This window comes from Lepidochelys kempii, chromosome 3, assembly GCF_965140285.1.
Source record: "Lepidochelys kempii isolate rLepKem1 chromosome 3, rLepKem1.hap1, whole genome shotgun sequence".
Lineage (NCBI taxonomy): Eukaryota > Metazoa > Chordata > Testudines > Cheloniidae > Lepidochelys > Lepidochelys kempii.
Genome location: NC_136382.1, coordinates 202,618,873 through 202,635,353, shown reverse-complemented (window position 1 = coordinate 202,635,353; position 16,481 = coordinate 202,618,873). Strand labels below are relative to the sequence as shown.

At 42.3% G+C, this 16,481-nt stretch overlaps 1 protein-coding gene across 10 annotated transcripts in view; it reads left to right on the top strand.

Moving 5' to 3' along the window:
• Nucleotides 1-16,481, top strand: part of PLCB1 (phospholipase C beta 1) — a 653,791-nt gene that overhangs the window by 469,533 nt on the left and 167,777 nt on the right. For all 10 annotated transcript variants that reach the window (XM_073339660.2, XM_073339659.2, XM_073339667.2 and 7 more), the window contains exons 11-12: nt 6,710-6,867; nt 11,716-11,798. In XM_073339660.2, coding sequence (XP_073195761.1) covers nt 6,710-6,867; nt 11,716-11,798 — 241 coding nt within the window. The remainder of the gene's footprint in view (nt 1-6,709; nt 6,868-11,715; nt 11,799-16,481) is intronic.

The following is a 16,481-nucleotide window of genomic DNA, read 5'->3' as shown; positions in this document are numbered from 1 at the left end:
ACCGATCTGCTTTTGTGCTTCAAGTACTGAGCCCACAACTTGCATCACTTATTTGCAACCTTCAACACTTCCCTAAAACCTTTCCACCCAACCTGTGCACCCACCTCCCTTCTTGCACAGGATCTTGCCAGCTTTTCCAAGCAGAATAGACCTTCCCAGCTTGTGGGTTACCAACATCTACCTCACAACACCTGAAGTTTCAGGGGTGGGAAGGAAATTAAGATGGGCAAAAAAACAACAACAACAACAAAAAACCCAACACCATGATGCTCCAGCTTCACAATTTCAAGAGACAACAATGTGCTGTTGAGGAGGGGGAGGACAAGACGGGACAGTGACCAGTCTGAGGTTGCTGTGTTATGTAGCAGCACTAAGCTAACTTTCCTCTCCCCTCACCATCTTCCCTGCTATCACTGAACACTTGTTGAGCTGCTGGGACCAGGCAATAGGGTAGCAGGGCCACCCCCCGGTTTCCCCCCGGCCATCTGTCTGGGTTTTTCCCACCCCTGCTCTGTTGGCTTGGAGGGTAGAAGAGCTTGGGAGAGGCAGAAACCTGGTCACCAGGTGGGAGCTGAGCAGGGTGGGGAGGAGCCCCAGGTATCCTCTCAGGAGGAGCTTCTCGTTCTCCCTCCATTCAGAGACACATAAAGAGTGTTGCTTTCCATGGCAACAGGGAAAGTTGGGGTATGGGCACCTTTGGGCAGGACAGAAGCAGTGATGAGCTGCCAAAATCTTAATAACCTGTTCCCTCCTCACCCCATGATGGGGTCATAGCCCCCTAAGAGCCAGAGGGACCTGCCGGGGGGCGAGGTGGGGAGTCCTGGCGGTGCTTACCTGGGGCAGCTCCCAGGAAGCATCCCGCAGGTCCCTCTGGCTCCTAGGGGCGGGGTAGTGTAGCTAGGGGGGAGCAGGGGGAGCGGCCGCTCCCCCTACTGATCACATCAAAAGTGGCGCCTTAGGCGCCAAATCTGTGGGTGCTCCGGCGCTGGAGCACCCACGGGGAAAATTTGGTGGGTGCAGAGCACACACCAGCAGCTCCCCGCCCCACCCTGCGCCTGGCCCCAGCTCGCCTCCACCCCTGAACGCACTGTCCTGCTCTGCTTTTCCGACCCCCCCCCCCCACTTCCTGCTAATCAGCTGTTCACGTGGGAAGCCTGGGAGGGCTGAGAAGCAGGTGGCAGCTTCGCACTCAGGCCCAGGGAGGCAGAGGCGAGCTGGGGAGAGCTTCCCCTGCGCGCCCCCTGGGTTTACCTGCTGCGGCACGGGCGGCCCTCCTCGCCCCCCCACCGCCCCAGCTCACCTCTGCTCCGCCTCCTTGGGCCTGAGCGTGAAGTCACCGCTTGCTTCTCAGCCCACCCACGCCCCCGACTTAGAATCATAGAATCATAGAATATCAGGGTTGGAAGGGACCTCAGGAGGTCATCAAGTCCAACCCCCTGCTCAAAGCAGGACCGATCCCCAATTAAATCATCCCAGCCAGGGCTTTGTCAAGCCTGACCTTAAAAACTTCTAAGGAAGGAGATTCCACCACCTCCCTAGGTAACGCATTCCAGTATTTCACCACCCTCCTAGTGAAAAAGTTTTTCCTAATATCCAACCTAAATCTCCCCCACTGCAACTTGAGACCATTACTCCTTGTCCTGTCATCCGCTACCACTGAGAATAGTCTAGATCCATTCTCTTTGGAACCCCCTTTCAGGTAGTTGAAAGCAGCTATCAAATCCCCCCTCATTCTTCTCTTCCGAAGACTAAACAATCCCAGTTCCCTCAGCCTCTCCTCATAAGTCATATGTTCCAGTCCCCTACTCATTTTTGTTGCCCTCCGCTGGACTCTCTTCAATTTTTCCACATCCTTCTTGTAGTGTGGGGCCCAAAACTGGACACAGTACTCCAGATGAGGCCTCACCAATGTCGAATAGAGGGGACTGTAAATCCTCATCCTTCAGGCCACGAGATGATCACCAGCTGCAGTCAGAAATTCCATACTGCCCCAATACAGTATCACACAGCTACTGTATAGGGGTCTTACATTTTCCCCTGAAGGTGAGATTGGCCACTCTGAGTGACCCGTTACTGGTCTAGATGGACCACTGTTCTGGTCTAGCATGACAATTCTTACGTTCTTACTGCCAAAAATAAAACATCCTCATTTGGATTCATCTCAGGTCTCCTGCTCCTTCACTTGTCAGGCTCTGAGTGTGCCATGGAGGCAAAACTCTTAGAGTATGTCTACACTGCAGTTAAACACCTGTGTCTGGCCTGTGTCAGCTTGGGCTTGGGCTGCAGGGCTGTCAAACCGTGGTGCAGATGTTCAGGGGTCCCAGAGCTCAGGCTCTAGCATGAGTCCGAATGTCTAGATTGCAGTTTTCCAGCTCTGCAGCCGGAGCCCTGCAAGCCTGAGTCAGCTGAGACAGGCCAGCCATGGGTGTTTAATTGCAGTGGAGACATACTCTCAGTTCAGGCTGTCTTTAAAGCAGCTGGTACAAATAGCTTCGAGGACTTCTGCCTTAACTAGCTGCAGAAATGAACAGCCACAGTAGAAAGTAGCCGTTTGGTCAGATGGGAACATAGGATACACAGAGAGAAAATAGGCCCAAATTAAAGGGCAGGTTAAAAAAATCCACAACTTTTAATGGCCATTCATCACTTCTTTGTTTCCTTTAATTTGTTTTTTGTGGGGATAATTCACTGTTGTTTAACAATGAGCTATTAACCCTAACCCTAAGCTATTAACATTTTCTGTGCCCGTTCTTGTTGCCATTTTGAAATTTCCTAGGTTTGGGCATATCCTTTAGTGCAATGCTCAGAAGCCTGAGGGTTAGAGTGCATTAAAATTAAAGAGTTATCCTCAAGCTTCTATTTTAAGGAGGAGAAAGTACACTGGTACTGTACGTTGTGCTGAATGGAGTACCCGGAGCAAATACATCCAGGCTGCCAACTTTAAGCCCCATGGCCACATTGTGCTAGTCCCTCTTGATCCATGTGCTGTGGCATGTTTCCACATCTAGTCCCTTAAAAATGAACTGGGGAAAACTAACCAGCACACCAACTCATGCACCAGAACACCCAGCAAGTATAGTCAGACACCTAAAGTGAAATCCTACCCCATTGAAGTCAGTGGGATTTTTGCCAGTGACTTTAATGAAGTCAGGATTTCACCCCTGGATTGCATGTGCTAGAAGCAGCTGCATACTGCATCTGTTAGAAGAAGTACTAAGGTGAACTTCAGAATACATTCTCCCCCTCTCCCGCCGAACCAGTCTGCCTTGCACAGGAAGGGTGAATCAGGGCCTCACACCTGACTTGCTCTGATCCCACCTCTAGAGAGGCTAAAGGTAAGTGCAGGCTTTTGTCCTATGCCATGTGACACTTCAGTGGTTTGTTTGTGTAAATCATTGAAATTCAGATTTGAAGTCACATCTTTGGCAATCAGACAACTCTGGCATATCAGATCCGATGCGGGATGTTTTACACGTCAGATATGAAGCTTACTGCTATGCAAATATAAAGAAAAATGAGCTGGTACTCAGCATAGCTATGATAGTGATAAAGCAATAGTTTAAAGGGCACATCCAACTGGCTATGTGCTGGAAAAACTTACCTCTATGACATGTTTTACGCATGTGGAAGGGGTGTGTGCAGACAAGCGGGCTAGCATAACTTTGAAAATCTAGACCTGAGTGAAAGCTTCTGCAAATCATGTTGTTTGCAGGCCGAATGGGTAATTGTAAGTGCACGGATGTGGAGACAGTAGGCTAGCCCCCCGACAGCCAAAACAGCTGTGATGGATGAGTGGTTAACACATTGGACTCAAAATCAATGGGGTTCCCCCGTGCAGTTTTGAATCTTGCTCACAGTGAGGGGCTGCTTTTGACTGAGTGTCTTTTTCTAAAATACACGCTCTAGGAATTATTTTGGGGGGGCTCTGTGGCCTGTGCTATACAGGAGGTCAGACTAGCTGAGCACAACGGTCCCATCTGGCTTTGGAATCTATGAATCCTCAGCTGGTATAAATCGGCATAGTTCAATTGACTTTAATAGTGCAATGCCAGTTCCTACCAGCTGAGGATCTGGTCTTGTGTTTACTGGGAAATTCAGGTTTTGTCAAAAATATGCTCCTCCTTATTCAATGCAATTCAGTAGCAATTAGAGTACTATGGTGCTAAAGCAGATTTAGTATGTATTGAAGAAGGGAACTTCCAGTGTTCAGTATTATATTGTTCTGTAGTAGCGTGATACTCAAACTACCCTATTGCAAGTATTACCATTATTGCTTCTATTAGTACCTTTCAGAATTTGTCTGCGAGAGAGATTATTTGGAATAGATGCAGAATCAAGTGGCCATCCTTTGAATAAATAATATACGTTAAACACTTGGAATATTGCTTTTATTTCATGTATTAGAAAAATTAGTCGTCCAAAGCACTAAACCAATTGATACTGGTTTTGCACACTGGTTGGCAGTCTTGCTGAGGATTGAATGTTCATGGACACTGAACATCCTCTCACCCTTAGCGGTGATCGTTCCAAAGAGAGTTGAATCATGTTAGCAGAGCAACGTGGATACGTGTCATATGGCAAGCAGTGCATGTGATGCTTTAGATAGAGATTTCCGAAGTCAAGGATTTCACAAGTCCAAAATGTTTGATGCAAACCAGTAGATGATGGACAATATTCTCCTAAAACATACAGTAGCATTCATCAACATTCAGACTGCTTTGAGGGAAAACAAAGACAACGTAAAAGAAAACAGCTGTAAATACATACAACTTTTCAGTCAACATAGATCAGCGGACCCAAACATTGAGAGCTGAGTTTTCAAAAACAGACACTTAAGATGCAGACACAATATGTGCATGCCGCTGCAAACAGACATGTGCTTGTGCAAATTAGGCATTCTACAGGGGAAATGGATAATTGTGCATCACAGACGGTGTGACTGCGTGCACGGTATATGTTTGCAAGCAAGATTATCTGCTTGTGCATCCATCTGCTTCTGAAAAGTTATGATGCGAATCAAAGGGGAAAAGCACTTAAAGAAAACAGGAAGGAGATGTGAAATGGGGGAGGAGGGAATAACAGTGAGGCAGGGAGAAAGAATTGAAGGGAGCCAGGTTCATATAAACAACAAGTGCATTAACCACATGGAAAAGGTAGAAAAACTCTAAGACTTCAGTAGCAGAGTTAGGCCAGCATAGAGCACCTTTGAAAATTCCATCCTCAGTTTTCTATCCCAGGCACCAGCCCTAAATAAGCATTTTCAAAGAGGAGGGCTTTTTATTGTTTTTAAAGTGAATTTAAAATAAGAGTAAAGGGTAGAGAAAATAGAAAGTAAACATTTAAATTGAGTGGAGCAGTCAGAGGAGCTGAGCTCCCAGCAGAGAGCTTATCCACAGGAGGACCACAGAAATGGTGAATGCGGAGTGCATTCATCGACAGGTACATTATATATCTCTTTGACATACTTATATGACCCCTGTTATCATAGTATCTGAGCACCTCACTGTTCTTAATGTATTTATCTTCACAACAACCCCACAAGGTCAGGAAGTGCTATCCCCATTTTAAAAATGGAAAAATGATGTGTGAAGAGATTAAATGACTTGCCCAAGGTCACACAGGAAGTCTGTGGCACAGCAGGGCATTAAACCCAGGTCTTCCCAGTCTGAGGCTGGCATCCTGCTCACTGGACCATTCTTCCATTATCTTTAGTCTTCCATCACAGGACATTTGCACTGCCATTACTGGAGCTGAACCCATTGTACAGATTGAGGTTTCCAGTGCTGGAAGCCCAGAACCTTTCATAAACACAAACATTTGATTTAAACGAGAGGGGAATTTTTTTCCTAAAGTCTCCAGGTTTGAGAAAAAGCTGTTGGTTGTTTTTTTAATTTTACAATATGTCAGTATTGCAAACAGGTAATATAATTAAATTTTTAATACATAGTGCAGCATCACCTTGGGAAATTTAACTAACCAAATAACCGTGGTGATTAGTATGATACGTATTGATTTGGGAGCTACTGTTGATCCATGAGTGACTGTACAGCTGTTGATTTTCTCTTGCACTGCACTGTATTGTGTGTTGTGACAAAAAGAGGTCTACTGTCCCAGTTTTGTGGCGTAGCCTTTGTATCTTGTGTGGCTTGTTTAAAGTATAACACGTGCTTAAGAACTGAAACTTTAAAAAGAGCTCTTTATTAATGTGAAATTCAGACTAACTTGGGGATCTTAGCAATTACTTTTGAAGACAACGATAGCAAGGAACTTTTTAAAATCTTGTTTATGAAGTCTTGCAATTATTACATCTCACCGATGTCAAAGATGCATGTTTATCTGCCATTTGAAAAATGCAAACATTTAAAAGATAGGAGAATAATAATGAGGCACACTGACTTGCGTGTCTGTCTGTCTGTACAGGCCTTAATGCTAGTCTCCTGGTGGCTTTGCATCAGGGTAACTCTGTTGCCTTCAATGGAGGTAGTCCTGATTTACACCATTGTAAATAAAGACAGAACCTGGACTATGGCACTGTCTTGTGTTAAGTCATTTTCATTTAGATCTGGTGCTCTTAAGATGTCTTTGACAGCTTGCCTGTCACCAGAGGGTGAATGATGTTATTAACACTCATTGTTATTAGATTCATTATAATTATCCCAGCAGCCCAGAATGAATCCCCTTGTTTTGTGTCCTTGTTATGTTGTTGCAGCTGGACAGCTGGCTGGTAACTCCTCAGTAGAGATGTATCGCCAAGTGCTCTTGTCAGGCTGCCGCTGTGTGGAGCTGGACTGCTGGAAGGGACGAACAGCAGAAGAAGAGCCCGTCATTACACATGGATTCACCATGACAACGGAAATATCCTTCAAGGTATAATGAGGCAACACAGTGTCACTTTATCTTGGGTAGTTCCTTGCATGTAAAATGTGTCCCAACACATGGCAGAGTTAAACACCTTCATACAGCGAAGGTAGAAGGAAAGAGAAATGGAGGGGCAAAGAGATGTTTTCAGATGAGTGTTGAAAACAGGTGGAGAGTCATTGAAACTGAGATAGAGGGAGGATGTTCCAGTAGTCCAGAGCTGCAAGAAGAAGATCATGAGTGGAGAGATGCCACATTCGGACAGAAAAGAGACCAGTGCTAGATGATAGAGAGAGCAGACAGACATGTATGGAGTCCCTGGCGGGTTTTATAAGCAAGGAGGGCAAGTGTGAACTGAATCTTGAGGTGAATGGGGAGCCAGTGGAATTGTCTGAAGATAGAGGGGATATGGCCACATTTCTTGTATGGGTGATAACAAGAGCAGGGGGATCCTGTATGTGCTGGAGTCTGGAGAACTGGAATTGAAGCCATGACAAAATGAGTCCAAGCAAGAGAAGAAGGCCTGAATGAGGATTTTGACAGAAAAGGGGACAAAGCTCCCTCTCTTCTCTATCTGGCAGGGACTCTTAACTCCCTGCCAAGTTTGCTGTCATGTGTTTTCTTTCCTTTCCGTGGCCTGCAGCTTTACTCATTCCTTTCCCCCTGCAGGTCTGACTGTTAGCACTAAGGTTGCAGAAAGGCCTGCAGGGAGAACGGCTGTGTAGCAGTAGCCCTGGCTGGGATGATTTAATTGGGGATTGGTCCTGCTTTGAGCAGGGGGTTGGACTAGATGACCTCCTGAGGACTCATAGATATTCTATGATTCTGTGTGAGGGAGAAAGGAGACAAGAGTGCACACAGCTAGTGGCAGAGGACCTCTTCCCCTCTAGGCATTCAAAAGCTGCCAACACCCTGGCACGTTCAGTGACACTTGAGATGTTATTCCCATGATTCCCCTGAACAGTCTGGTACCCACAGCTTGGGAATCAGTGGGTTAATGGGGAAAGCAGGAAACAAAAATGCTGGAGCTTAGAAGGCAGCAAGATAGTAACTGTAGATAAAGAAATAACAAAGTTGTAAATTCCAGGAACTAAAGTGACAATGGACTGCCCATCCAGGTAGCGAGACATTAACAGTGTCAGTGCACAGCAGTAATTGAAATTGGCTAAAAGGCTATCTCACTTTCAGTCTACAGTATGTATTTGATCTGCAGTTTTTGTGCCTCCAGCACAAATGCTAGATAGCGGTAATAGTACATTAGCTAAAATGCTGTGTAAGGGCAGCATTCTAGAGTTCTGAAAGAAATACCTCCAGTTAATTTTAGGTACTTCTTTTCTATGGAAATACAGTTCTAGGCTTACTAATATGCAGAAGATATTTTGGAAAATATCATCCTTCTCTGAAGTATCCTTTTGTTACTGGTGATAGGCTTGGCCACTTTAACAGCTACAGATTTTGTGTGGGTCTCTTTCACTGTAAGGCACAAGTGTTTACTTGTCTTGATAGTCATTCACTTACAACATAAATAAGTAACACAACAACAAAGTATCTATATTTCACTTGCACTGCACTGCTTCTCTGCTTTTTTCACTCTTTCTCTCTAACTCTATGCTGATAGATTTAGTCACAGGAAATTGTAAAATACTACCCCGGCACTATTATTACTAACCTTCCCCATTCACAGTTGAGAAATTAGTTGATGCTGATGTAGAGTTTGGTTTCTGAAAGTTGTTTAATTAAATAAGGTGGTTCTCAACCTCTCCTCAGCCAAGTACAAGAGTATAAAGCAAAACCTGTCTGATTCTTTTAAAGCATACACAAGAATAGGGCCCAGGAGATTTCAGGATCCAGTCCACATCTCGCTGGCATCTGAAGGGGGTGGGAGGGACGTCTGAGTGTAATCAGAATCTTTCAGTCACCCCTAATGCAAACGTCCTTTTACATTTATTTATTTATTTATTGCCGCTTCTCTTTTCACCTCTAACGTGTGTGCTAGGTGAGCAAAGCAGTAGTGATAGAACGCATCAGAGGTGTGTGACTCAGTTCTGAACCATCGTTGGCTCTGGCTGTTGGGTGCTAAGTCACTGAATGGTTCGTGCTTTTGGCGTGGCTGTCACAGGCACTGCTGTTTGCTCAGACCGTCGGTTTTCACTGACGTAAAGAGATTTTCTAAAGTGTAGAGACAAAAAGTAATATGAATCCCCTTTGAGACAACTTCATTCATTCGTTTTTTGTCTCCTCTCGTGACTCAGAGCAATTTGTGAGGCTTCTGACTCCTTCAGATTGGGAGCCACTGCAGGTATATGACCTTATAGCAAAAACAACCATATTCCTTTTGTCAAATTCAGGAGTTGCTTTCTAGATATACGCACTTTCTGTGTCTCTACTTTGGAGAATCATTTCAAGTGAGTCACGCTCCTGCTACAATGAAACATGGATCTTGGCATCATTTCTGCACTGACTGAAGTGGATCTGTATATAAATTTGAAGATGCAGAAAGCTCAGTGTCTCCAAAAGGGCCCATCACTTCATTGACCCAAAGTTTGAATCTCACATCTACAGATTCAGCCAATCCCAGAAGGGTGACCAAGCTCTTACCCTTTCAAGCTGACTTTCCCCCCACTTCATTTTCTCCCCCTGTATTCAGTATTTTATCCCATCTGAGGAGTTGCAATGACAGCCGAGGAAGTAGTTTCATATGACTATACAGAACTAGTCCATAACTGGAGCAAAGCTCTCCTTCCAAGTGCACAATGGGGTGCTTAGCTTTCATACTGTGCTCTTCCCAACACAGGCAGAGCTCCCACTGCTATCCATACTGTTGCATGGAGCTGAGAAGAGAATTTGGCTCACTGTCCCTCGCAGGTGTCTAAAATGTAACACACGCTGTACCCTTTCATCCGGACATGAGTCACAGGTCTCTTAGAAAGAACATTTCATAGAATGCTATTCGGCCCAAGTCTACTACAAAATGAGAAATAGATCTCTGCAGTAGGGTTAAGGGCCTGCAGCTTGATTATTTTAATTATGCTTTCAGGGACTCTTGCAGTCCACGTGTGAGAGTGGTGAAGTCTAAAGGGAACGAAAAATAGAGCTAATAAATCTTAAAGATCTAAACTAAACTTTCTGTAGATCATAATGGGTGGGATTTTCAAAAGATCCTTGTCACTTAGGTGCACAAGCCACATTGGCTTTCAATGGGACTTATGTGCTTACGTCGCACAGGTACTAATAAAAAAATCCCACCCAGTGTCACAAATGTAAGGTGACATCAGTGTTTTGTGATCTACCTGGGCTAGAAGCAAGTTTCATCTAGAATGAGGTATTTTGTACTGTCCAATGGCGTGCAGTGTCTGTTGCTAACTCTCATGGTTCATGAGATATCCGACTGCTTACTTATGTATCATTTATTTATCAGTTTTACTTCTACAAATAAACATGTAACCAGAAACCTATTGCTAGATAGAATCGACCCATGCTAGGCCCTGAGGAGGAAGATTCCACATTTGGGAAAAGGAAAAAACAAATGGCTTTTGAAGCTTTTGAAGCTCAGAGGCTAGAGAATGAGAAGTAATCTTGGTAGAGCTGGGTTAATGATCAGTGTGCCAGTGAGGTAGTTAAGTGTGTAAAGTTTGCTATTTATTATGTGGGGAGTGTGTGCATGTGTATACAGTCATATCACTGGTGAGTCAGTTCTTCAGCTGGTGTAAATAGTCATATCTCCATTGACTTCAGGTCAGGATCTGCTCCATACAGTATAGATATAATCTGATGTTTCTATAGGGAACATCAGGATATACACTCAGTGTTGCCAACTCTTGCTATATTTGGTGTTTTTTCTTAAATCCCTGGGCCCTAGAGTTGTGTGAATGCACCGGAATCTCAGCTTTCATTAAAATAAAATTAATTTCCAACCCTCGTGGTTGTATAGCATAGCTTGGGAAGGTGACTTCTAAAAGTTCAAAAGCCAGAAAGTAAATTAAAAGAACTCTCACTAGATTAAAAAACCCTCATTATTTTGCATTCCATTGTATGATTTTTGGTGCTTGACTCATTTTTTTTTTTTAATCACTGTATGGGTATAACAATCTTCGATGCTAAAGCGAATTCATCTGGAAGCAGGTTTGTATTTCAAGAGGGAAATGTGAATTATTTCTAACAATATGTGCATTGATATAGGATAAAATGGGCACGCAGCTAAAATTAGTGTCATAAAATGATTCCTCCGGTAGATAAACTATTGCCATCTTCAGTCAAGGCTGAAAGGCAGCCTTTACAAATAAATGGTTCCATTTCTGAATATATGTTTTATAGATTATTACATAGTAGGATGCTAAAACTCAATGAAACAGTCTTTTTTGTATTGTGCCTTGAAGGCTTTTCCCACAACAAACAGGAGAGGACTGAAAATTTGTGCATCAGAGTACTACGGATTTTACAAAAAAAAAAAGAAACGAGAAAAGAAAAAGAAAGATGCTACTTAGAAGATACAACAGGCTTGTCAAATAAAACATGATTATTTTAATTATTCAAAATAATCCATGAAAGGTATAACTTTAGGCATGGAATGAATCATGACCTGCAAAAAGTTGTACAATAACCTATAGGTTCAGTCACAGAGAGGCACAAAACCACGTTTGGAGTGAGGTAACACTTTGGAGATCAGATTGTAGATCAGACTGTAAAAGCACATCCAGAGCTTTCAAGTTGTTCAGAATAAAAAGTCTGGGCATGGTTTTGGAAGGCACTGAGTTCTCTTGTGTTTGCTTTGCAGATAGATAAGTTAGATCAAGAACCAAAATATATCTCCTGGAGACATAAAGGGTGTGTAACCTATCTGTGTCCTAATTTCTTTAGGAAGTAATAGAAGCTATTGCTGAGTGTGCATTTAAGACATCGCCTTTTCCGATCCTCCTTTCCTTTGAAAACCATGTGGATTCGTAAGTAATTATGGTGTTACAATGTTTATTATACAGTGTTACAATGTCAAGACACAAGATTATTTAGCATTTTTGTTATCTGGCATTATCGTCAATCATCATAATTACTGAATTTGTCATCCTACATGTAAGCCCTTAAGGTACTTGAACATGTGCATAACTTTCAGTATGTGAGTAGTCTGATTGATTTAAATGAGATTACTCACCTTCTTAAAGTTAGGCACAAGCTTAGGTATCTTGCTGGAGCCTTGAATGTGAGGGGAATGTTTTAATAATTATTGGCCAAATTCTCTCACCTGCACTCAGGTTCAATAGTATCTTTCTGCCCAAGTAGCCTCAGTGATTTTAATGGGCTTACTCCTGGAGTAAGGTTCTACTCCAGCAGAGTATGTGAAATTCGCATTGACAGTAAACATAACAAAAATGAAAGAGAGCGCGAGAGAGAATATGCCCCATAATCTATTTTAATGTACACAGCAATTTCCTTGGAGGTGGCACGAGTGTAAACGAGAGTGGAAGTTGTCCACAGTGTGTCTTAGAGGAGAGCCCAGAAGTGGGCTTAGCGTGTGTGTGTGTGTGTATGTTGGAGTTGGTCAGTAATTTTTCAACCAAACCTCTTTCTGGCAAAAAATGCAGATTTGTTTAAACCAACACTTTCTTGCATGAAAGGTTCAGTTCTGACAAATTTCCTGATTTAAAAAACTTTTGAGAAAAAAGTCTTGAAATTGTTGAAACGTCTCACTTTGATGCTTTCAACACAAGAAGTTTTGCTTGTTTGATTTGGAAGGACTTTTCATTTAGAAATTTAGGTGAATAGTAATTTTTTTAATTAAAAAAGCTGAATGCAAAACAAAATGTTTTGATTGACCAGAACCAATTTTTTTTTCTCACATTTTTGGTTTGGGCAAATTTTCAGGATTTTGTCATTCTGTGCCAATGTGGTTGGGAAAAATGTTAAAATCTTGAAAAATCTCCTGTGGAAAAAAACTGTCTCTCCCCTCACCCCTACTTCCCCTCCTCTGAGCTCCAAAATATATATGATTAGTCATGGAGTCGGGAAATATTTTGGGACTCCCTCTTTTTGTGCTATTAGACAAAGATAAAAAGAAAAAGGGATGGATTTGCTTACCAATGGATACTAAATGCACTGTTCTTCATTGCCCACACTGATTGATTCACAGAGCAAAATTAATGTCGAGATATAGCTACTCATCCCTCCTTTTTAGCAGAATCTAAGATCCCATTGTCTTATAGTGAACTGGGGTGTCTCTACATCATAGCAAAACTGTCACCAAAAAAAATTAGGGAAAAATCACATGCATCCCATTTCATCTGCAGTTGACCCATACAACACTGACACTATGCTGATTGTCGGTCTTGCTCCCATTCCCCCTCCAATCACCCCTTTGTATCAACCCCTCCTTCCACTGACGAAAGAAATCAGGAACCCTGGATGATCAGAAGTTTGAAATGTACCCATAGGACCAAATTCAAAGGTGTGGTTAAAGGTAGCAAAATGTGTGGAAGGGAATCTCAGTTTGTCACTTTCACTCTGAGAGACTGGAGAAATGTATTGTACAAGTTAAAGTTGAGGGGTTGACCTATTTTTTCCTACACCTGTTAGTTTCTTTCACTGGTAAAACCTTTATTCTGGCTCCTATGTAAATCACACCAGCTGACACTCAATTAGACTCCTTTACACGTACCCACTAATGTATAACTTACATCACCTTACACATCAAATCTGAATCTGACCCAGAGTCAACAAACTTTGTTTAGAAAAGGCAGATAGGAGAATCAGCATAATGACCTATTTATTATCTCAACTGTTCAGGTCTACAGATTAAACAAAAAGCATTAAGGATAAGGTCTTTTCCAGAGCACCAGCCTCCACTTTATTTTAAAGAAACAAAGAAATTAATAATTTTTTAGAAAAAGAAAGAAATTAATAATTGCAAAAAAGAAAACAATTATTTTCAGAAGTAAAATAAGTGCCAAAATATCTTTTAAAAATGGGATTACATTTTAGTCACAACTAGATATGTTGTAAAATTCCAGGAAGATGAAAAACCAGGAGTAGTTTCCACTGTGTTACTCCAGTTTTACGCCAATGTTACCCCATAGAAATCAATGGTGTGTCAGCATCAGAAAACTGCAGTAACAGAGAGATGAATCAGGCCCTACATGTATTATCTGCAGTGCTCTTTCATGTGTTGTGATGACAATAACAAATTATTAACAAAGGATATTTGGGAAAGCAATATCAAATGTGTTGTTTTATTTGGCTTTAAGGTTGATTAACTATTGGTATTGGTTGTTGTTAACTTTCTGCTGCAATAAATTATCCCATTTAATGTGTGAAGCTTCTAATTTTGCCTTGGCCAAATACCACTTCCAGTTATTTGACTGCATGTTATAATTAGACTTTCATTTCTTCACAAGTTACTGGAGAATACGGCAATTAGTCATGCCAGTCAGAGAATCCCTCATCTAATTTCATGGAATGCTTCTTCTGCCTTTCCGTTTAGATGGAACATTATTTTTCTTTTAGATTTTCATGATCATTCAGGCCTAAATACCAGTTTCTAATGCTAAGTACTTTTAGAGCTTGCACTTTTGGAGAATTTATGTAAATCCTGGTCTCATGGAAGTCAACTCCCAGTTATTTCCGTGGGACCAGAATTTTCCCTGTAATTCTCAGCTATTAGATTTGTCTTCACTGAAAATTTTGGGTGAAATCCCGATTGCATCAAAGTCAATGAGAATTTTGCCATTGACTTCAGCTGGTACATGATTTTACCCTGTATGCTTTGGTCATGTCATTTTTTTTTAGTGACTATTAGATCACCTGAGGTAAATATTTATTACCTTTCAATATTTTTCCCAAAAGGACTTAAACCTCATGGAATTTGATACCATGTGAATTAGCTGCTCCGTTTTCCTTACCACTATTCCAATATGTGGCACCATAATCTGCGTGTCATTTTCAGCTTGGACCTCTGTCATAAATATAAAGGGAAGGGTAAACCCCTTTGAAATCCCTCCTGGCCAGGGGAAAGCTCCTCTCACCTGTAAAGGGTTAAGAAGCTAAAGGTAACCTCGCTGGCACCTGACCAAAATGACCAATGAGGAGAAAAGATACTTTCAAAAGCTGGGAGGAGGGAGAGAAACAAAGGGTCTGTGTCTGTCTGTAGTCATCTTTGCCAGGGACAGAACAGGAATGGAGTCTTAGAACTTTTAGTAAGTAATCTAGCTAGGTATGTGTTAGATTAGGATTTCTTTAAATGGCTGAGAAAAGAATTGTGCTGAATAGAATAACTATTTCTGTCTGTGTATCTTTTTTGTAACTTAAGGTTTTGCCTAGAGGGGTTCTCTATGTTTTTGAATCTAATTACCCTGTAAGATATCTACCATCCTGATTTTACAGGGGGGATTTCTTTATTTCTATTTACTTCTATTTTTTTTATTAAAAGTCTTCTTGTAAAAAACTGAATGCTTTTTCATTGTTCTCAGATCCAAGGGTTTGGGTCTGTGGTCACCTATGCAAATTGGTGAGGCTTTTTATCCAACATTTCCCAGGAAAGGGGGGGTGCAAGTGTTGGGAGGATTGTTCATTGTTCTTAAGATCCAAGGGTCTGGGTCTGTAGTCACCTAGGCAAATTGGTGAGGCTTTTTACCAAACCTTGTCCAGGAAGTGGGGTGCAGGGTTTTGGGAAGTATTTTGGGGGGAAAGACGCGTCCAAACAGCTCTCCCGCAGTAACCAGTATTAGTTTGGTGGTGGTAGCGGCCAGTCCAAGGACAACGGGGGGAATATTTTGTACCTTGGGGAAGTTTTGACCTAAGCTGGTAAAGATAAGCTTAGGAGGTTTTTTCATGCAGGTCCCCACATCTATACCCTAGAGTTCAGAGTGGGGGAGGAACCTTGACAACCTCGCTCTTGGTCCACACATCTAGATTATGTCTAAATCTTGATGATTCTTTGTGCACAACATCTCTAAGAGACAGCGTTTTTCCCCCCATCCAGACAGCTAAAACACTTATCCAGGCTCTTATGATCTCATGTCTCGATACTGCAACAACCTTCTCTCTGGCCTTGACAAAGGCAATTTTGCCCTGTTCCTATCCATTCAGAATCCTGCTACTAAGATAATTTTCCTAGTCAGATGCTTTGGCCACGTTTTGCATTCTTCCACTGGCTTCTCCATCTCTATCACATCAAACATTGGCTGCTTGTATTCACTTTCAAGGCCCTTCACGGTCAATCCCCACCCTACTTATCATCTCTCTTTCACTGTCAAGCTGTCAAAGCTCGCCTCTGATTGGCCAATGATGCCAATCTGCACTGCCCATTTGTTAAACTTTCAAACACATATCTCCATACCTCCCGCATCTGTCTGTATTAACCTGTTGTTTCTTGTCTTATATTGTAAGCTCCTTGGATCAGGGATTGTCTTTTTGTGTTTGTACAGCACCTAGCACAATGGATAAGCCTGGATAAGTGTTTTTTTTAAACAGGGCTCCAGAGGCGATCCTGGCAATTCCAGGCTGACAAGCCTTACTTCAGAACCAGGTTGAAACTATAGCAAAGAACAGAATTATCAGACACATAGATGGTGTTGCGGAAGAGTCAAGATGACTTTTGTAAAGGGAAATCATACCTTGCCAATCTACTAGAATTCTTT